At 42.4% G+C, this 20,708-nt stretch overlaps 2 protein-coding genes across 6 annotated transcripts; both read right to left on the reverse strand.

The window, feature by feature from the left end:
* Positions 1-228: 228 nt before the first annotated feature.
* cers3a (ceramide synthase 3a) lies at positions 229-14,755 on the reverse strand. Of its 4 annotated transcripts, none has more exons than XM_062548844.1 (11): positions 14,202-14,754; positions 11,717-11,902; positions 11,049-11,166; positions 10,111-10,229; positions 9,904-9,961; positions 8,586-8,636; positions 7,024-7,116; positions 6,781-6,909; positions 6,461-6,567; positions 4,819-4,972; positions 229-1,828 (listed from the first exon to the last, which is right to left on the reverse strand). In XM_062548844.1, the coding sequence occupies exons 2-11, from the start codon at positions 11,887-11,889 to the stop codon at positions 1,703-1,705; spliced, it is 1,128 nt and encodes a 375-aa protein (XP_062404828.1). In that variant the 5' UTR covers positions 11,890-11,902; positions 14,202-14,754; the 3' UTR covers positions 229-1,702. The 4 variants fall into 4 exon arrangements, with proteins under 4 accessions (XP_062404828.1, XP_062404826.1, XP_062404827.1 ...); XM_062548842.1 differs by having other exon boundaries at positions 14,048-14,754; XM_062548843.1 differs by lacking the exon at positions 14,202-14,754 and adding an exon at positions 13,711-14,018.
* Positions 14,756-16,182: 1,427 nt separating this feature from the next.
* Positions 16,183-19,695, reverse strand: lins1 (lines homolog 1). 2 transcript variants are annotated; one of them, XM_062548847.1, is made up of 6 exons: positions 19,279-19,695; positions 19,093-19,182; positions 18,740-18,881; positions 18,039-18,599; positions 17,418-17,604; positions 16,183-17,282 (listed from the first exon to the last, which is right to left on the reverse strand). In XM_062548847.1, the coding sequence occupies exons 1-6, from the start codon at positions 19,621-19,623 to the stop codon at positions 16,562-16,564; spliced, it is 2,046 nt and encodes a 681-aa protein (XP_062404831.1). In that variant the 5' UTR covers positions 19,624-19,695; the 3' UTR covers positions 16,183-16,561. The 2 variants fall into 2 exon arrangements, with proteins under 2 accessions (XP_062404831.1, XP_062404830.1); XM_062548846.1 differs by having other exon boundaries at positions 18,033-18,599.
* Between the last annotated feature and the right edge of the window lie 1,013 nt (positions 19,696-20,708).

Raw genomic sequence — 20,708 nt, forward strand, 5'->3', positions numbered from 1 at the left:
AGAGGTCGAAAGGGGCATAAGCCGAAATAAACGAGCCCAAGCTCTGTCCCCACGCAGAATGACCAAAGCAGGACTGGACTCATCTATGACTACAGCACATGTTGGCTGGTTAAAGCATTTGCACACGCTGACGATCATAAAGCTTCCACTGGTGATCCAGTCATTAGTGATGGTTTAACCCCAATTACTGTGTGGACCTTTGATCCAGGAAATGAGATGATGACGTGATGAATAACCAAATGACTTTAATCACGAGAAGCACAAAGCCTTAAGTCATGATTCAAGGGAAATTCCTTTGAAGAAAAGCATCCCCGCATTGTGTTTACCTTACTTCACTTTATTACCATTAGCAAACATTAAATGATGAGAACATTTTAAAAGACTGTACATTTCAAATAAATTAATAAAAAAAATCAACACAAACTGTACAGTTAAAAGTGACTCACATTTTCCTGATGCAACCACTCGATCACTGACTCATTGTCATCTAATCCAAGTATATCATGAAAACATTATCCGTGTAAGAAAATCTTTCATATAACAAAATGTATTGGACTTGTACAGTGCTCTTTTAAAAATGAATCAACACTTTCAGAAAAATACAAAATGTATCTTTGTCATATCAACCTTCATAAATCTTCATAATGATCCATTCTCCATCCATCCATTTCAATAACATCTACAGGATCCTGGGACATGATCTGTATTTCATTGAGGAGCCACATGGAGACACATTATGTAAAAGCTCACCCGCTTCTATAGACACTCAGGCTGAATCAAAGAATACATGAGCAGATGTTCCTTACTACACAGCAGAGAAAAGCTGACAGGGCATCTTCAAAAGACACCACTGCTGGTGTCCATCAGAGCCCCTGCGCACGCTTTGAGCATAGCCTCCGCTGTACTTGAACATATGTGGAAGAGAACCCATGCTTGGATTCTGTCCACTACATCGTAATGCATTTCACAGAGTGCAGATACAGGGCTCAAGCTATACACAGGGGAAATGCACACTGCTATTTTCATATATCTGGGAGAAAAAAAAATGTAAATGTCATCTCGTTTGGTCTATGTGTAATTTCCTCTTGCCTGCAGAGGCTGACATGAACCATGCTGATACGGCTCCTGACCATGAGGAACCGGCCATGATGGATGATGTAGGGCAAACGTAATGGCGCATGGGGCGCGTTTGTGTTCCTCAAAAATGAGAAACACATTGGATGGACTGATGAGGAGAAACAGCAGTTGATGTTTATTTGTTCTCTGTTCTTGCTCAGTTATCAGCTCGTCCATGTGATGTTGTGCCATTACCAACACTGTTTTCGTTAACGGAGATGAGCATCGGGCGTCAGGCGTGCCAAGAAACACAATGTCTCCCGAGAAACAAAACGTCTCCCAGGAAACTCCCAAAGCATTGTGTGGTTCTTTTTTTTTCTGAATATTGTTGAAAGATGTGATTTTGACAAAATGCTGGCCCATTCTCTCTCGTAATAATGGATTTGTTTTGTTTTGTTTGCCTGCAAGGGGTTGTATTTGTTTTGTGGGTTATTAGTGTTTTTTTTCCTCTTCATCATAAGGCGCTGGTGTTCCACAGTCCATGGAAAAGACTTGGCACGGAGTGCCAGTCTGAAGCTGGCACTCGGAGGGGAGTGTGTGTGTGGAGGGGGTGGATGGGGGCAGGGGGGATGGGCAGTCCCACCAATCAGTGATGGTTTGCGGAGCCCCCAACACTAGAGCCATTGGTGACCTTTGGCTGTCCATCATAGTCTTCAGTCAGGCTGCTCTCTCCCTCGTCCTCTTCATTATCGCTCCTTTCATCTTTGGTCATCTGTCGACATGGCAAAAATGGGAGATTAAGAGGAGTCAGGACAATTATATCGACAAAAAAACAACAGCTGAAGCACTGAAATGTGTTGGCACCACATCTTGCGATGGGGTAAAATGAAAAAGGTCAACTCATCACTGCTTACTGCTCACCAGAGGAAACTAAAGAGGAGGATAATTAATCTCTAATCTTGACCTTCTCTATAACGTCTATAACAGTTACACTCCTTATTCTTCACTCTCTTGCAACTTCATTTCTCTATGCCGACAGAAGACTGCTTGCTTGGCACTCATTGCTGACTTGTTCGCAAGTGCTCAAACGCCAGCCCTGATGTGAAGATGCTTGGCAGATAGGATTCTAATGAGAAAGGCAATCCATTCAGCAGATGGATTTTGCCCATTTCCCTCCTAGTAATAACATTCTGAAAAGTGTTGTGTTACATTTAATCACCCATGATTAGGTCCCCTAGAGTGACAGATTGGTATTGCACATATTAGGTGTAATAATTGCACCTGGCAACTTTCTCATTATATTTGTCAGGGATTAGGCGCTTGCCAATCCCATTGCAATCACATTATAAGCTCTGAATTTGACCGAGCTAAGCAGAAAACAAGAGAGTCACAAAACTTGCAAAAAAGCAATGTTTACACATCTCCAGCATCCAAGAGCTGGGAGGCAGACAATAAATAACCTGGGCTAGCTAACCTGTGGTCTGTCTAGAGATGTAAGGTAGAGGTAATGGCACAAATAAAACAAAACCGCTCGAGGTAAACATATCACTTTTGTACAGAAGACCACTCTCCTTTCTTAACCACTGGCATGTGTTGAAATCAGACCTAGCCTACATGTAATGGTAGTGGCCATGTTCTCAGAATAGCCCATTTGCCCATAACCCTGCAGTTCAAGTGGTAAAACATCATCTGTCTCATCTAACGTCTATTCTATTATATTCTATTTTATGTTCTGTTATCTTTAAAGGTGAAAAATGAGGTTCTTGTAAAAACAAAACAAAACAAAAAAACTGCAGATGGTTGTAACCATGATACAAATTCTGAAGACATGACCTAGAAATATGGTAGTGCATGTATTGCTGTCTCCTTAAGGCTTGTTCTAGAATGTTTAGATTTCTCTGGACTTGAACAATGTAAATAGATCCACATTAAACATATCAAGATGTAAAGGACGCAAGGAGTTTTGCTCAGGCACTTTTCATTGTTTCTCTCAGAATTACATCATTATGTTTTTCATTTGAGTAGTCTTAAACACATCAGTCACACTAAAACAGACAACGGACAGCACGTGCAAGTCATCTAGACTCTGGGCGATTAGCAGAATCTGCTGACCCCTAAAAACCATGTGAGTTCAACAGCAGGGCCAGAGTTTCTAAAGAACTTCAGCCAAGTGCCCCCACAGTCCACTCAGCTCAGTGTCATAGTTAAACTGACCAATCAAATAAAGGCTGCCTGACCTGAAGCCTGTGTTTTTCATGGAATGTTCCCTGTCTTCATTTGGAATGTGATACACATACAACGCGGTAAGATATTTGTGGAATAACATGATTAAATGTGCACATCAAGTGCTGAATCCACAAAAATTGTTGTGAAAGAAAATGTTTTTTTTTAGAGAGCATCACAGACATCCAGTGACTAGGCAGCTTATCTTCACAGGTCTTGAGTTCAATAATGAAAAAATCAACTCACATTCATTTAACCATTAACCAATTGACATTAGACACAGTCCTCTTAGATTTATTTCAAATATCTTGTCAGTAGTAACAATACGTCTCCAAATAAGTTTGAATACATGAATCTCAACACTGTGGTCAAACAGTGGTCAAGTAAACAGGTGCTTTTCCGCTTCAGTGGAGAAACAAGAGCTGCTGCTGCCGCCGTGACTGACGCGGTTAAAACATGTAAAACATGTGGGGAGACTTTTTCCTCCCTGAGGCCTACAGAGTGATAGGCCAACAGGTAAAGTTTTACTCGTTCAAGTAAACAGCCCCTCCTACAGTATATCATGTGGGAACATACTGTAATGTGTATTCACCCGTGCCCACAGGAAAGGCTTGAAGCTGCAAAGGTCATCGGTAATCCAGGCAGGGTCCTATCTCTTATCAAAACGAAGCCCATAACAGGACCCATTGGCCTAGAGGTGGAGGGCATCCTCAACTTGTAACACTGCAATCGTTTTGGCTGGATTGCGGCTCATAAATGCTGATGAATACAAATAATGCTTTTTATCTTGTCACAGCTGTCACGGCTATCAGAGACTAAAAGATTAGCGCACATTAAAGTGTGCACATCACCGCGTGCACAGCAGCAATCCCTCTTCATTTGAGATCAGCAAGCTGAGCCACAGGCTGTGAATGATCACTCACCTGCTGACTGCATTTAATAAGATGGACAATCACAAAAACATAACTGTCATGTCTGAATATTGTCATGTCTCTGTTTCTGAGCAATTATTGTTCACCAGTCTCCTGTCAGATTACAATTCACCAGGAGTGTAATTATTGTAAAATGACTACTTAGCCTGCTCAACAAATTGTAAATTACCAAATGAACTGCTATTTGTATACATAATTTAGCCACATTAATAAGAGCAAGTTGACAGACAACTATTGCTTCCAATTCTTCAGCTTCCTCCACCACATCTACTATAGATAAAGCGCCAGATCGATACGTATCCTTGACCTCCATCTTATGCCGTCACTCAGAATACTCTCTTTAGAGTGAGATTAGATTACGGCTCAGCTAAGATCTGGAGTGCACAGTAAAGATCCAGCATTGTTCATGAATGCAGTTTATCTACACAGGAGGAGCAAAGATTACAAGTCGTATCTGTGGGCCTTAGATTAATTGCCAAGACTCTATCAAGATCCAATACTTCTGACCAAAGTCCAACATGAGCCCGAAGGCACCTGCTATAATTTCTGAACGTACACTAGCAGCACATTCGAAAAAGCTTTACTTTGAATGAACAATTCAACTTACATTGCCAAAGAGGAACTTTTTCACCATGCGCATTATGAGGTAGGCCCAGAAGATATGGAGAAGCAACAGGACCACAAGCATGGCGTTGAAGAAGTAATATCCAAAGAAGGGGGGGTAGTACTCCAGTGGGTAGACCCATGTGCAGTGGATCACCCTGAGAGAGAGTCGGAAAAGAAGGGGGAAAGGTGGGATTAACAAAACAACCAGAACCACATGCTACAATACTCAGCGTCTCTCATACATGGGTTAAGACTACAATCATTTCCTGTGTATTAGCCTCATTGTGTATAAGACGCAGGACAGTGTGTTAAGCAAGTTAAAAGAAACAAAACCATATTAGTGCTATATTAACTTCCCCCGTGTTTAGCAAAATCAATGTATAAGCCGCGACTAATAGTTGGGAAATTATACGGTAGTCCTCTTCGAAGAGCTTATTCTCAATGGAGATCTCCATTGAAGTCCTCTTCATCCATGTACAGTGTGGGAAATTGTCCCTCAGTGTTAAGTAAGGCGACCAAGATGTCTGCCAAATCCCATAACCATAACCATAAACAAACAGTAAGTAAACAAGCATATTGTTGATTGTGCAAGAGATGAGATAATCACATCATAAATTCATACATTTAAACTAGGTGTATCCTCAGGTGTTGCAATAATGATTAATGAGAGGATTGTGCACATTCCAAAAGATCTAGTCAAGAATGTGACTTCGCAAAGCATAACAAAGTGCAAAGCATTTAATACATAGTGCAATTCATAGTAATGACTAAATGGCACATTAATCAGCCTGGAAATAGTTCCTCGTAGTAAACTCCTCTCTCTATGCCCCTACAGCAGTCTGGCACAGCGCACGCCACAGGTTCCGTTAGTCTAATCAGACATGCCATCATCTGACCTGAGACTGAGATTTAGATTGAGGAGTCAGAGAAGCCAAAAGTAGCTTTGCTTGTTGCAAGTATGGTATTTGGTTGGAGGCGCGTCCAAAAAACAAAGGCACGAAATCTGATGTATTTTCCAGAGCGGTTCAAACAAGTTGTCTGGATAGTGCTTATTGATGGACTGCTTCTCCGTGGGCCTTTTAAGTCTTTGTATTTGCAAAGCAAACAGTGCAAAGCATGGAGGTACGATTTTGAGTAAAGGTATACATCAGTGTGTTTATTCAACTTGTCGGATAGATGCAGGAAACCAGTTCAAAGGCCGCCGCACATTGTTCAAGAAGAAGGAAGAAAACTGCACATGGCAAATGGTCTGTATAGAGTTAAAGCTGAACTCCTAACATGTGTTAGAAAGCCTTCGCTATAAAAGTGAAGGTGTCAGTTAATAACAATGGAAACCCTAATTTGCATGCTAGGCAAACTGCTAAATCAGTATATGAGTTAAGTTCTCGTGCATGAAGCCATAATAAAGCCATTATGTGGCATGTGACCGTTTTTAGCTGACCCACCAATGCCTGTGCTTAAGATCTTGCTCGCGTCATTGAATATGCAAATAGATTTTGTACCGGTGTTACATTGACTCCAGTTGGACTTTAGACTTTGCACTTAGCATCTAAATTAGGGATAGACCACTGTGACAATGAAAGATCCACACAGTTGAAGAATTGAGATATACTCTCTCTCATAGACAAATAAGATGTGCTTACCAGAAGGGGAAGATTATAAGCCTGGTGACCATGAACACAATGGCAAACACGACAAAGAGTGAGTTGCAGGTTTTCTCCCATTTGGCATAATTGAAACACTTGGCAGACTGCAACACGGCCAAAAAAAAAAAAAAAAACATATTAAAATTCTCAGAATTTACAGCACAAGCAAATTACATCATTCCCTCCCCTTCCACCATCTGGTCTTAGGATACAAGCCTAAAAATGAATGAAGAAACAATGCAATGACTGCCAATTGCTGTGCATATGCAGTCCATAACTCAAAATCACTAGATTGACCTAGACCAATTATACCATACCTCAAGCAGAACATCGGAGGTGTCATGCACGATCATGACCAGGGTGCCAACACGGATATAGTTTGCACACCAAGAGAAACTCAGCAGGATTAAGGTGGCCAAATGGTGAATAATTTGTTCCTTGAAGTCCTGCGAAATGTAGAGGGAAAAGATGTTTTATATAATACGGTCACTCCAGCCAGTCATCAAATGTCATGAACCAAGTGAAAGGCTAAATGTTCGACCACTCTGTGTACTACTTGCCTTTCTCTTGACATCGCATGTGATACTAAAAAGCAGTGACCAGTAGAAGCTCATCTCCAGGATGTAGTACCAATACTGGGATTCCAGCAACGACTGCAGAAACAAATATCCACAAAAAAATATCCACATTTCACAATATACTGATATTTAAGCAGGGGTACAGTTTCACATCTGAAACCATAATGCGTACTCAAACGAGTAAAAAGTCCTCATGCGCACCACATTATAACATTATATGCTGTACAGTAGATCATTTAATGAACAAATCGAGCCAGTTTCTCAATCCAATCACTGGTATCATTACTTTGGATTAAATCTGACATTTAGCGAGAAGGGAAAATGTATATACAGTGAGGAGAAAATGTATTTGATACCATGCTAAAGTTGCCTAAAAAGAGGAATATAAAATCGTCATTTGACAATTGATCTTAATGTCTTAATTCAAAAATTGAGTAAAAATAAAACCGCTAAGTACGCCAATTTTCTTTGTGATGGAAGAATGTTTCGTAAATAAATAAATGTTCTTCCTAAATGCTAGGGGGAAGTAAGTATTTGACCCCCAATGTAACCCTATGGGAATTCAACACATAGGGTTAACATAGGGGCGGGCAGATTTTTATTTTTTAAGGCCAGCTATTTTATGGATTCAGGATATTATGCATCCTGATAAAGTTCCCTTGGCCGTTGGAATTAAGATAGCCCCACATCATTACATACCCTTTACCATAGCTAGAGATTGGCATGGTGCTTTTTCCAGTAGGCCTATTAGCCTGTTTGATGCTCATTGAGCTCAATGCAAATCAAACAGGCTAATAGGCCTACTGGAAAAAGCACCATGCCAATCTCTAGCTATGGTAAAGGGTATGTAATGATGTGGGGCTATCTTAATTCCAACGGCCAAGGGAACTTTATCAGGATGCATAATATCCTGAATCCATAAAATAGCTGGCCTTAAAAAATAAAAATCTGCCCGCCCCTATGTTAACCCTATGTGTTGAATTCCCATAGGGTTACATAGGGGGTCAAATACTTCCTTCCCCTAGCATTTAAGGAAAACATTTATCTATTTACGATACATTCTTCAATCACAAAGAAAATTGGTGTCCTTGGCGGTTTGATTTGTACTAATTTTTTGAGTTAAGGCATTAAGATCAATTGTCAAATGATGATTTTATATTCCTGTTTTAGCAGGGTATCAAATACATGTGCTCCTCACTGTATATATCCAGACACATTCCTTTATTACCGTATTGTGAAACGGACTTGCTTCTAAAAATGGAATCAATAAGTGTTTGATTTGGATCTGTAGAGGAATTATCTTGAGTTTTATGTGTAGCTGTTATAAATCTGAACACTGCATGAAAGTACCAAACCTTGGGGAGAGGTGATTAAATTCATATGTGCGTGTTACTATAAAAATGGGGCTACACATCAGAAATATCTTATTTTTAGATGAACACATCAGGTATTTTGGGCAATGCCTGAATCAAGAACGTAACCTTCCATCAATAAATAAATAATAATAAATAAATAAATAAATAATCTAATAAATTTAAACCCACCTGCTTTGGGTAACCAACCCACATCTGTCGAGTGTCATAAAACCATTCTTTCTGCGGAGAGAACACATCAGTTAAAAACAGGCAACTTTGTGCTGCAGTATTTAGTAATACAGTGAGCAGATCAAATTGCTCATGCTCAGCTTTAAATATAGATACGAATGGAGTCTTCAGTCCATACTCTTTCTTCATTGTATCCATCTTTTACATGCATTCTGAAAGCGTACAGGATACTGACTAAATGGATCAATGTTCGAAACTGATATCTATTTTGAAACAGGAGCATAAATCGGACCAATTCAAATATTCTTAATTCACAGTGTCCAAAGCAGGACAGTATGTTCATGAGTAAAAGTATACATCAGTGTGCTATTACACTTCATAGACAACATAGTAAGTACTAATACTAATAGTACCCGCTCAGTACTACCTTTAGAGCTGATTATATCATATCTACAAGGATGTTTACATTCATATTAATGTAAGAATGGGATTCACACTGAATATGTGCTGAAGTCAGAATACTGTAGCTTTTGCTGGCTTTTCACAGCATGTGCAACGATAAGTTCCAAGGCATGTTGAGGAAGCCAAAACACTCAGCCAAGCACAAAAGCACCCCAAATTCAACTGCATCACAGGCCGATGCTTCGGCCCATTAACAACACAGCTGCTTGTCTTTTCAAAACACAGCACTCCACTTCTCCCATTAAGCAAAAACTGCAAGGAAAGCATGCAAACAACTCCCACTGCTGTGTGTACTAAAAATTGGACTGGCGGGCACGTTCGGTTCGGTTTGGTTTGGTGGAGCCGATCCATATATTTTGCCTATCTAAAGGCTATTCCCACAGTGATCACATCACCTCTCACAGCACACAGCTCAAATGCCACCCCTTCAGGTGCAGTCCAGATGAGCGCATATCAGTTTCATTCTTCCCCCGTCAGAACTGCCCCGAAAACACAGGCCCTCCTGTCCACGCCAATAGTGGCAGCACAACTGACTCGGGAGACAGCGTTTGCCGCACGGTGGACAACACGGTGGAAAACAAAACAGCTCCAACACCTTACAACTGTGATTGCGTGCATATTGTGTTCACAGGTACACGTGTAAATGCTAAGCAGGAAGCAAAGTATTCCAGATAAGCCAAGAGCTCTGAGTCAGGCTTTTAGCGAAGAGGCTTTTCACCCTCTTTTCCCTGCCCATTCTGTAGATTAGGACTCCACCACTCAGCCCACACGGCACAGAATGCCGTTGTGTAAGAGCGTCATTTTTTTTAGCATAATGGACCTCTCCCTACACAACAAGAGATAAAGATGTACTCACGTCATAAAGAGCCACTACTCCTCCGATGGACGCGCACAAATAGAAGGCAAATCTCCAACTACAAAGGAAGACATGAAAGAGACAAGATTACTGTAACAGCAATAGATGAGGTCACATTATTACACTGAGAGACAAAACACAGTGTCCGAAACATAAAAACTGTTCTTAGGAATCAGAATCTTTTCTGCCTCATTTCATATTTGGTACCTGGCCTCTCGGAACTTCTTCAGGACTCCGGGACGGTCCAGATTGCGTCTCCTGCGGAACCAGCGCTCCACCTGTCTGACCGTCAAGCTGCATTTCTTGGACAGTCCTTCGATATCTGCCTGAGGGGAGAAAGGTCAGGTCAGCCGGGAAGTGGTTCTTTTTTTCATATACGCAAATCCCCAGAGACCGTCAAATTCTTTTTTTTTTCATGAGCTCAGTACACTTCCCCATGACATGAGTCAAAAATTGTATTATACTGTGCAACACACACACACACACACACACACACACACACACACACACAAACACACACAAACACACACAAACACACACATACACAAACACACTGACTCACACACCACACGTCCTCAAGCACACCTTCTAACACAACAAACACCCTCATCAAGGGGCCCTGGGAGCAATCACCATGACACTTGAGTTTGTTTAGGTTGAGTAGAGATCTCACTGTGCGCTGTCTCATGGTGAGAACCCCCCTCTGTAATCCCATCAAAGGGATTCTATGGGCAGTGCGCATATATCCGCAGCGGGAGGGTAAACATGCGCGTTTGACCTTGGTAACCCTGACCCCGAGCACAGGCGCATGTGGACCAACTATCACTAACTCATCATGAGTCATGACCACAGAGGAGGCAACAAAGGCTGTTATGGCGCCAAAAGGCACCACCAGCAAGTCAAAATCATGGCCAAAGCTGTGTCATGAGTCAGCCTGCACAAGAGTCAAAATGAAGGAGGTCAAGTTGTAGCACTGTGCTAGTACAAAATAAAAAAGTTAGGAGAGTCACAGGAAATCCAAACACAGCTATAGGAAAGTCAAAAGCAAGGAGGTGAAGTTATAGCTCTACACTAGAGAGAAACACAAAGTTACTGTAGGAGAGTCACAGGAAGTCCAAACACAGCTGAAGGAAAGTGTGCTGTACCTGCCGTGGGTTTTTGGAGCGAGAACTGAAAAAGACTTCAAGCACTGGGTTGTGTGCTACTTTCAGCCTCGCCGGCTCTTTCACTCCCAGCAAGGCCGCACATGGTGTCGCAATAACCCTGCAGGTGGACAAGGCGGACAAACAGAGACCCTCTCAGTGTTTCATATGTCATTCTCCACACAACAGCACACATTACGAACTCAGGAAATAGGACAACACTGTTATTACATTTATGCTCTACCATGGAGACATAATAATATTTCCCTACAGCTAGCATGTCAGTATACATTTTTATCACTATGTGTAATGATTGTACAGTAATTTACGGTGTATTGGCCGCAGGACAGTGTTTTTTGCAAGTCAAAAGAAACAAAACCACATTAATACCATATTAACAGCCCCCATATGTTAACCTCATAGCTGAGGATATTTTGCAAAATCAATGTCTAAGCCACAGCTATAGTTGGGAAATCACAGTATGTCTCTATATATGTGGTCAGAATTATCATATCACAGTGCACAAATCCACATGTCCTTTGATCACGTCCAGTCAGTGAGACAGTAGCCTCCAGGCAAAAGCACTCTAGTTCATGGCCCTGCTGAGCAGTCCTCCTTCTCCTCCCTCTCCTCCTCCACCTCATTGTTGCGTTCACATTCCTCTGTCTTACCTTTCAAAGAGGTATCGGACTACCAGGAAGGTAATGGCGAGGGGCACTGTGATATAAAGGTGGGACACTCTGGCATAGACACGCCCCTCTTTGTCTTCCAGGTCGCTCCATGTGAGGTTGTACGGAAGCCAGAGACGGTCCCACCAGAACCACTCGCTGATCGTCTCAATCATCCCGCCACCGAGGCTGCAAAACAAAACACACAGACACACACATACACAAACAGAGTTGTCAGTGATACATTAACGCAGTGGTTCTCAAACAGTGGTACGGGTACCACTGGTGGTACGCGGACTCTCTGTTGTGGCACTCTGGGAGTCTCCAAGAAGCTTTATTTCACTTCAAACGATATGAAAAAACATGTTTAAATTTAAACTAGTTTTTATCTTTCTTGAAAAAACAAAACAATGCGGGTGTGTGTGTGTTTGTGTATGGATGTGTGTGTATGTATACACACACACACACAAACATAAACACACACAAACACAGTTGTCAGCAATACATTAACGGACATGTTGTCACTAAAGAGGGTGCCTATTGTTATGCAGAGATGCTGATAAGCTCACAGTGTGAGATTTTGATCCCAATCTGAAAGAAGGAGGCAGAACTTCATGCCCTTTCCAACACAAAAAGTGTTGATAAAGGGAGTAGAGAGAAGGGACTCCAGGGGAGGTCAACTTTAGCTTGGGAGAGAGGAGCCCCTCTTCTATTTTGCCGCTGTTTGAACACCTCTTTATTCTAACCCCATTTGCCTACCACCGGGGATCGACGCCCAAGCCGGAGTAGGTGCATTTCCAGTCTTTATTTCCGATGTAAATATTTGCAAAGTACTCCTCAACCCTTTCTGCTAGACTACAGCTGCTCATGCTTGGTGCCGCAGTGAACAAACGACCAGGCAGTCAATGCTGAAGCCTAGCAACCATTACCACGACGGCCTGACTCACAAATGTGTGTGTGTGTGTGTGTGTGTACTGTACACTTTACAAAAAGACAAAAAAAGGGGGGCCTGTTGGCATTGTGGTCCCGTGTGTATGATCGGCAATCTCAGACCATGTAAGAGGCCGTAGGTCTTCCTTTATGTGAGAGTACGGAAAAACACCGCTGCTGAAACAGTCAACAGTAAATAGGGGCCTGTATGGCCTCAGGCAATATCAGCGGCACAAACACACAAGCCCTCACACACCTGCTCCCATCCTTCAATCGGTCATTAAAAGCACACAGTAAGTTAGAAATCCTCCCTCTCTACCTGTTAGCCTCACACCCAGAGGGTCCAAGCAATTACAGAATAAAGACCTGATCTGTCATACTGTCCCTATGTGTTGAAAGTGGCTTAGATGAAAAGCAGTTGGAAAAATAAACAAGTAAAACAAAAGTATCTTCTAGAACAATGCTGACTTACACAGATTTCAGAGTAAAGGTTATCCTGAACCTATTGAATGCAGACTCAACAGTCATGGCTCAGGATAAGCCTCAATAAACAAAAGGTATGAAACGTACAAAATAACTCATGAAAGAAAACAAATTCATGAAATTAACTGAAATAAAACTTTCAGTTTAGTGAAATGGTATGCCCACTTAACATACCTTCAGAACTGCCTAAAACTCCACATGCACTTCAGCATGAACTAAGTTTAACAAACAGTGCCACAAGCAACTTCCGACACAACGCTGAGAAAGAGAGTGCGCTTTGATCTGACACATTCATTAACCACCATCAATATGGCCACTCAGGGCTCTTAGGTATTCTAAGACACGGTGCCGTTTCTGCCCAGAATTTTGTTTCCATGAGTACTTGGCAAAGAAACACAAACATTCTTTAGAAAGAGCTGGAGATTAAGCCAAGCAAATTTAACAATGACATGACATTGGAAGAAAAACTGCAGCCGGTTCGTGAATTATTTTCAAAACGGCAAGCATTAAAACATTCTCAGAATTCTTTCAGGAAGCTAGAGAGAGTGAAGGGCAGAGATGAGTACCCTAAAGGTAAGAGTTACCTCCAGACACCAGGTAGTCCATCACCTGTAACACCTCCTCTAACTTTATATGCCAAATCTGGATCTCACCGAATGAATAATAGCCCGGAATCAGCTAACGTCTTTCTTCAGAAAGACATTTAAGTATCGGAGCTGTCGTATCACCTCAGCCAGGTACCCAACAGCCTTCTTTCAAACAAACTCACACTAGCTATACGTAGTCTTGTCTGTGTTTTTTGTATCATAATGCAGGTAAAATGCGCTTATACAACTAAGTCATCACAATAGAGAAACAGTCAATAAAAAGGTGAGACAAACAACAAGGTCGAAGAGAGAATGCGAAAGACAACCAACATACCTTTCCTACCTCCACGTTTTCAGGAGAGAGAGCGAGAGAGAGAGAGAGAGAGAGAGAGAAAGAGAGAGAGAGAGAGGGAAAGAGGGAGGGGCGGCAGGAGCACAGGTAAAGAGGGCCGTCCCCCTCGGCAGCACAACACTGCACGGCTGCTTACGGTGGGAAAGTGCCCAGTGGCCGATGGCCGGGATCTCCTCACAGGCACACTCTTTGTTTGGAATTCTTTAGGGTCACACCCAGCTCAGCAGCTCTCTCTCTCCACAAGTGGGAGAATGACAAGGTCCACACTGGAGCAGTCCTGAGGTGTAGGTGTGTGTGTGTTTAAGTGTGTGTGTGTGTGTGTGTGTGTGTGTGTGTGTGTGTGTGTGTGTGTGTGTGTGTGTGTGTGTGTGTGTGTGTGTGTGTGTGTGTGTGTGTGGTAGGTTGTTGTAAAAATGTTGTAGCCTAAAAAACAAAACAAAACATAGCCTCAGGGATCAACCTCATCCATAACTCATTTGCATGAAACAACTGATAGAGAAGCAAGGCCGTGTCACTGGCAGGCCAGATAGCAGACATCTCTGTTTTTCTCTCCTGGTGACAGACAACCACAGGAGCTCTCAGCATTTCCAGAGGCAACGTGAGGGCATGTGTGGAAACCGCACTAACGGAGAGTGAGATAGCACGGACATGTCGTCTGTGTTTGAGTGGCTGTAGTCGCCACTATACAGGCCAACCAGCTACGCGTCATGTTTGATCTGTTGTGTTGTTTTAACAGCCACGTCTGTGTGTGCTTAGGAGGTGGAGACAGCGGGTTGCCACCCTATTAGAGGAGAGCCGTTAGACCCTCCCGGATCACAGTCCAACACTACCTGGACACAAGGATCTGGTCCTTGTTTACAGGGATAAGGGGCCTCCGAAAAACATGATGATCTGATTCCAATTTGATCTGATTCCAATTTAAACCATGTTCTGTAAAATAAAAAAACTGTGTGAACAGGGCATGTTCTATTTAACTTAATAACAAACTTCTTTAACTAAGTTGCCTTCACAAAGTTCCCTGAACAAATAATGTGAAGATATTTTATAGTAGCTGTAAAGTGTTGGTATTAAAGGTTGTTTCACTGGGTTAAGGGAACTGTGGCCAATTATCATCTCTGCTTATCCTGAGTTTACTCAAGGATTGTAAGTAATAGGTAAAAATGTAGTGTCAACACTACACCAGAATAACTGTAAACAATGGCTATTAGCTAACATGTCTGTTATTCCCCGTTGTTTACATTTGTTTAAAAAAAAATGGGGGGGGGGGGGGGGGTCCAATCACAAGTCGTCTGTTCTTAATACAGGTGTAAACAATTACCAAGGCATATTGTGAATTTGTGATCCTATCAGTCAAACCACTTGCTGCTGCCTTTGTAGTGTAAACGCCAATATGTTTTGGTTCATCCTGGACTATGGGAGTTTAATGACTGTGATGTTAGCTGTAACACAATCTGATCACAAGTGATCTGTGAGGCTTCTGGCTGTACACCTCGGATACATAAGTAAACAGCGGGGAGGTCACAAAAAAAATAGACAAACATCCAAAGAACTGCAGTTTTTGCTTGCCTTAGTTAAGGTGAGTGTTCATGATTCCACAATAAGAAAGAGACTAAGCAAAAATGCTAAATGAAAAACACTGCTGACCAAAAAACAAACAAAACAAAAAACACATTTCACATTTGTTTCACATTTGCCAAAAAACATCTTGTTGACCCCCACCAAGACTTTTGGAATAATATTCTGTGTAGTGAGTCAAAAGTCTTTTTGGAAGACATGAGTGTCATTATATCTGGCATAAAGCTAACACAGCATTCTACACTTAGAACATCATACCAACAGTCAAACGTGGTGGTGGTGGTAGTGTGATTATCTGGGGCTAATTCACTGCTTCAAGGCCTGGGAAACCAATTTAAGGTTTTGGATTGGCCTAGTCAAAGTCATGACCGATTGAGATGCTGTGGTAGCATGACCTTTAACAGGCAATTCATGCTCGAAAACCTTCCAATATGGCAGAATCAAAACAATTCTGCAAAGAAGAGTGGGCCGAAATTTGCGATGTAAGCGACTTGTTTGAAACATTTGTTACTGCCAAGGGTGGCTCAACCAGTTATTTGCTTTTTCACATCAGGTGATAGAGGTTTTGAACAACTGATTACCTTCAATAAATGAAATTAGCATTTAAAAGCTGCATTTTATGTTTACTCACATTGTCTTTGTCTTATATTAAAATTAGTTAGATGATCTGAAAAATTTAAGTACGACAAATAAGCGAAAATAAAACAAATCGGGAGGGGGCAAATACTTTTTCACAGCACGATACCTTAACAAAACAACAACAATTTACTCATCTTACTCACAAGATTTATTAGATGAAATGGCTAAGCACAGATGGTTAAGTCTGTCACAGTGGATGCAGAACATCTTTACTTGATGTCTGCAGACACATCTGAAATCATAATTACATGTTTACAGGTATTACCAGTGAAAACTAGGGAATCAATCCACCTTTTCTTCAATGAGTGTCAGGAGCTTTATAAGTGAGGCAGGATTATAAGGAAACAGGTTCTTTCTCTGTAGCCTTGACACAACTGTCCTTAGTTCCATGAGGCAAAGTGCTACTTTTCGAGCTAGAGATGTCTGTGTGCATTTGACAAAAGCTACCTGTTTACTTGGTTCCAAGCTTGCTTTGCAGTCTGGCAGCGAGACACACTGTCTGTCTCCCTCGGAGCTGTGGGACCCTGCTGGAGCTTTTAGGCCTTTGTCAGGTGTGCTGGCACTCACATCCATCTCCTCCTCCACCTCCACCTCCTCCTCCTCCCCGGAGTCCTCCGAGCTGCCATAATCCACCAGACGTGGGCACGAACGTGGACCCGAGCTGGCCTTGCTCGTACCGTCACCTGAATGAGATTCTCTCACTTCACTTACAGTGGATATGTCGTGCATAGCCGACGTTTGACTACTGTCCTTCCTCCACCCTCTGCCATGCCTTTGGGCGTCCTGTCCCTCGATGAGCTGACACGAGTTGCAGAATCCCTCCCAGTCATCCCGTAGGAGCTTCAAATAGCGGACGACGTACTCCAGGAAGCAGGTTTCCGAAGAGATCAGGAAATCGAGCAGCACAGAGTGGTCGAACGCAAGACCTCTAAGGAGTAGCACAAAATGGCAGTGGGGGTTCAACCCCATCTCACAAGAGTTGGTCGCGGAGAGGACACCCAAGCTATGAGAGAATCACCACAAGTCAGCCATTAATTCGTTTGTCAGTGAAAGATAACGGCGACAACTATATTATCAAAGACAGTAAAAATCTATAAGGAATTAACTCCTGTCCCTGGAGAGCAAGGCCTTGTCTTACCTTTTCTGATGTGTGTGTAGTATAATTAACGCCCTGGCGGCCTCTACCATGTCATCATCCTGGTCCGCAAACACCAGTGACACACAGAAACAAGGATGACCGCTCTGCCTCAGCTGAACACAATGCTGGTTCAGGAACAGAAGTAGCTTCTTTAAATGCCTCAATGTATGGATGGTCTGGCTGCCACCTAAGAGACAGAATTTATTAGTGAGTAGTGAAGGAAAACACTGCCACCTGCTGTCAACACAGCCACACTACAAAAAAAAAAAAGAATAGCTCCAACTTCCAAGCTGGCCAAACAAACCCTCCCAATCCCCCAACATTTTCACCCCCTCACGTTGTCGGCAAAACCCCCAAGCGGTCCTAGTTTGAAATGTGTGTAGGTCTGTGTGTTCTGTCAAGTGCATTTGTGTGTGTGTGTGTGTGTCTGTGTGTGTGTGTGTGTCTGTGTCTGTGTGTCTGTGTGTCTGCGTGTCTGCGTGTCTGCGTGTCTGCGTGTCTGCGTGTCTGCGTGTCTGCGTGTCTGCGTGTCTGCGTGTCTGTGTACTTGTTTTTTTTGTTTGTGTATATATATAAACACACAGTGACCAAGAATTAAAATCAAATGCAGCTTACACTTACTATGAGCTGTCTGCGTTTGGTGCTCCAGGGATTTCAGAAGAACGAGGCTGACCGCTCTCAGCATCACATCATCAGCTCTTTCTTCTGGACGTGACTGGTCGGACCCACCAAAGAAACTGGGGCTGGCTCTCACAGGCACATGACCCAGCCAATCACAGTCCACCGCCTCTAGCACAGACCCTGTGAGCGCAGCCATGTCCTCAACAAGGTACGGGTCTCCGTGGGCCGTGGGGACTAGCGCCCCTGAGAGCCAATCCTCACCAGTCCTCTGAAGAAGCGTTTTCTTCAGCAGCAAAAGGACATGCTTCTTCACGTAGTAGTCTACGCGAGCGTCTAGAAGTTGTAGAAGAGCTGGAGCTCGGAGGAACAGCAGCCTCTGGCTCGAGACACAGGCACCCAGCCGGAATCGGGCAGCAGTGAGGGCTTCCAGCAGGTCCATGAACGTAGTCAGTGTTGTCTCCCAGTCACCAGCGGTCCTGGTCCTGTCCTCAGCCTGGAGAAGAGAGGAGTACCAGGATGTGATACCCGAGTCCGTCCTTGCGAGTAACATTTCAATGTGCTCTGAGAAGGAGATCAAGCACTAGAATGAGTGAAAGACTACAATGGTCAAATTCAAGTCTTTGAGTACAAATATCTGTTGTCTTTTGGTACAATACTTTTTTGTAAAAAGTCAAAATAGTCCATCAAAGGGCTATGTTTACCTGACTTGTGCCCAGTGTTGCCTTTGAGGACTTCCTTAATCACAGCCGTGAGGGACCAGATGGCAGCATCCAATTTATAGCAGGAGCTGTGCATTTGGAATGCCTCTTCACTCATCCTTTGCATCACTATGCCACGTGCATTCTATGGTAAGAGGAATTGATGCAAAGATCCTTGATTACTCCGCTTTAACCCTCTCCGATTGATGGCCTAACATTAGTTAAAGGTTACATACACATACAGCATTGATAAGCCAGCGTACATTCTTAGAACAAACTGAAATGAAAGGCCTACGCTATTATTGCATATGGGGAATTTGACATACTGTATGCAAATATGAAACAAGTAGACTCACTGAACTCTGAAGTTCACAAATTAAGAGTGAGGACAGACATTTTGCTGCCAAATGGGACACCAATCGATTCCTGTTTCCAAAAAGAGATAACTGTGGAAAAGAATGAAAGAATTACTCTGTGGCAGAGTGTGAACAAGAAGACTGAGCCTGCACACATTTTGACGAGCACTGAACACCACAACTTACAGTGCTTGAAATGAAATTGAATTCTTCATGAAGCACCCGAAACAGACTTTGTAGGTACCGTCTGAGGTCCTGTGGTGACTCGTGATCCAGGAGGTTGACTGACATTTTTTCAACAAGTGAGAGAGCCAGAGGCGTAACTACATTTCCATGACAGTGAGATGGGCTTTCCATCTCTTTTTGAACTTCATCAGGTTCATTGGAAGGTGGAGAGAGCCCACTAGTGACAGAGGGATTGCTAATACTCGCACTGATGACATGCGCCAATTCCCGAACATCTTTACAAGGTAGTCCTCGCAACTGCACACGACCGTATGCATCTTGTAAAACCAGAGATACAACATCCATGAAGATGCATAAAAGCCCAACGTTGCCTTTCAATACTTGAAAAGTATTCAGCAGTCTACCTACACATCTAGCTGTCTGGTCCACAGGCAGTAGCCTAGACTAAACATGACAACTTCCTCATGATTGTTTTCATTTTCTTCGTGACCATTGGATGGCATTACCCGGACGTAGCATTACCGCCACCATATGGACTGGAGAGTAAACGAACGCTCTGTAGGAAAGATAAGAAATATCAGATCCTACTACAGTACCTACATGTAATGTGTGTGTACATTTTTCATACATAAATGTAGATACTTAAAAGTGAAGCCTACTTTTAGTGGATTTCACAATCATTTCCTTTCTTACTCAAAAGCCCTGAAAGTTATGAATTCTAAGAATATATGCAACTCTGGAACAGAGTAACATAATCTGATTATACTTTCCAAGCCCTATGTATTTGTGTGTTTTTCCTTTCTAGTTTTGTTTGTTCTGAATGTTTATTGCAGCTGTAATATTGTACATGGATTTCTTATGTTTAACTTTGAGCCGTGTGCATGCAGAATTACTATTAAAAAAATATATATATATTTTTTTTTTAAAAGATCCTACTACCTGCCCCTCCCTACAACTCTCTGTTGGAGGCTGTGCCTTTAAGGAGTCTAGATTCCCCAACAAATCTCTAAGAGAAATATTTATTAACCTTTCTTATCCTGTGTCAACATATAGAAACTCCATTTCAATTTTTTTTTCACAAAGCATCGTATACATGCAACCCTGCAGGTCTTGCGAACCAAATACTTGAAGTATCCAATAATTCCTAAAGCCAAAGAGTTACATTTTAAAACTTTGAATGGTATATACGCCTCCAATGATTTTATCCAAAGGCGCTTTGGGATAGAGACTAATAATTGTGTGTTTGGTGATGAGCTAGAAACTGTTGAACACCTGTTTGTCCACTGTGTTCATGTTGAGTCTTTGTGGCTTAATCTTCATAACTGGCTCCGCCCTATAAGTGTTGTCATCCAAGTGTTGTCATCCAAAATGACTTCAATATGTTAATTATATTACAAAGGTATATTGTAGTCAGACCAGGAAGAACAGGT

Source organism: Sardina pilchardus, chromosome 11, assembly GCF_963854185.1.
Source record: "Sardina pilchardus chromosome 11, fSarPil1.1, whole genome shotgun sequence".
Taxonomy (NCBI): domain Eukaryota; kingdom Metazoa; phylum Chordata; class Actinopteri; order Clupeiformes; family Clupeidae; genus Sardina; species Sardina pilchardus.

Coding starts and splice junctions, on each gene's coding strand:
- lins1 (XM_062548846.1), bottom strand. CDS start 19,623: ATGGATGTTGTATCTCTGGTTTTACAAGATGCATACGGTCGTGTGCAG. Junction 19,183..19,278: donor TCAATTTCATTTCAAGCACT/GTAAGTTGTGGT, acceptor TCTTTTCCACAG/TTATCTCTTTTTGGAAACAG. Junction 18,882..19,092: donor TTTGTGAACTTCAGAGTTCA/GTGAGTCTACTT, acceptor CTCTTACCATAG/AATGCACGTGGCATAGTGAT.
- cers3a (XM_062548844.1), bottom strand. CDS start 11,889: ATGATTGAGACGATCAGCGAGTGGTTCTGGTGGGACCGTCTCTGGCTT. Junction 8,637..9,903: donor GAGTAGTGGCTCTTTATGAC/GTGAGTACATCT, acceptor TTCTCTCCGCAG/AAAGAATGGTTTTATGACAC. Junction 6,910..7,023: donor CATGCGATGTCAAGAGAAAG/GCAAGTAGTACA, acceptor TACATTTCGCAG/GACTTCAAGGAACAAATTAT.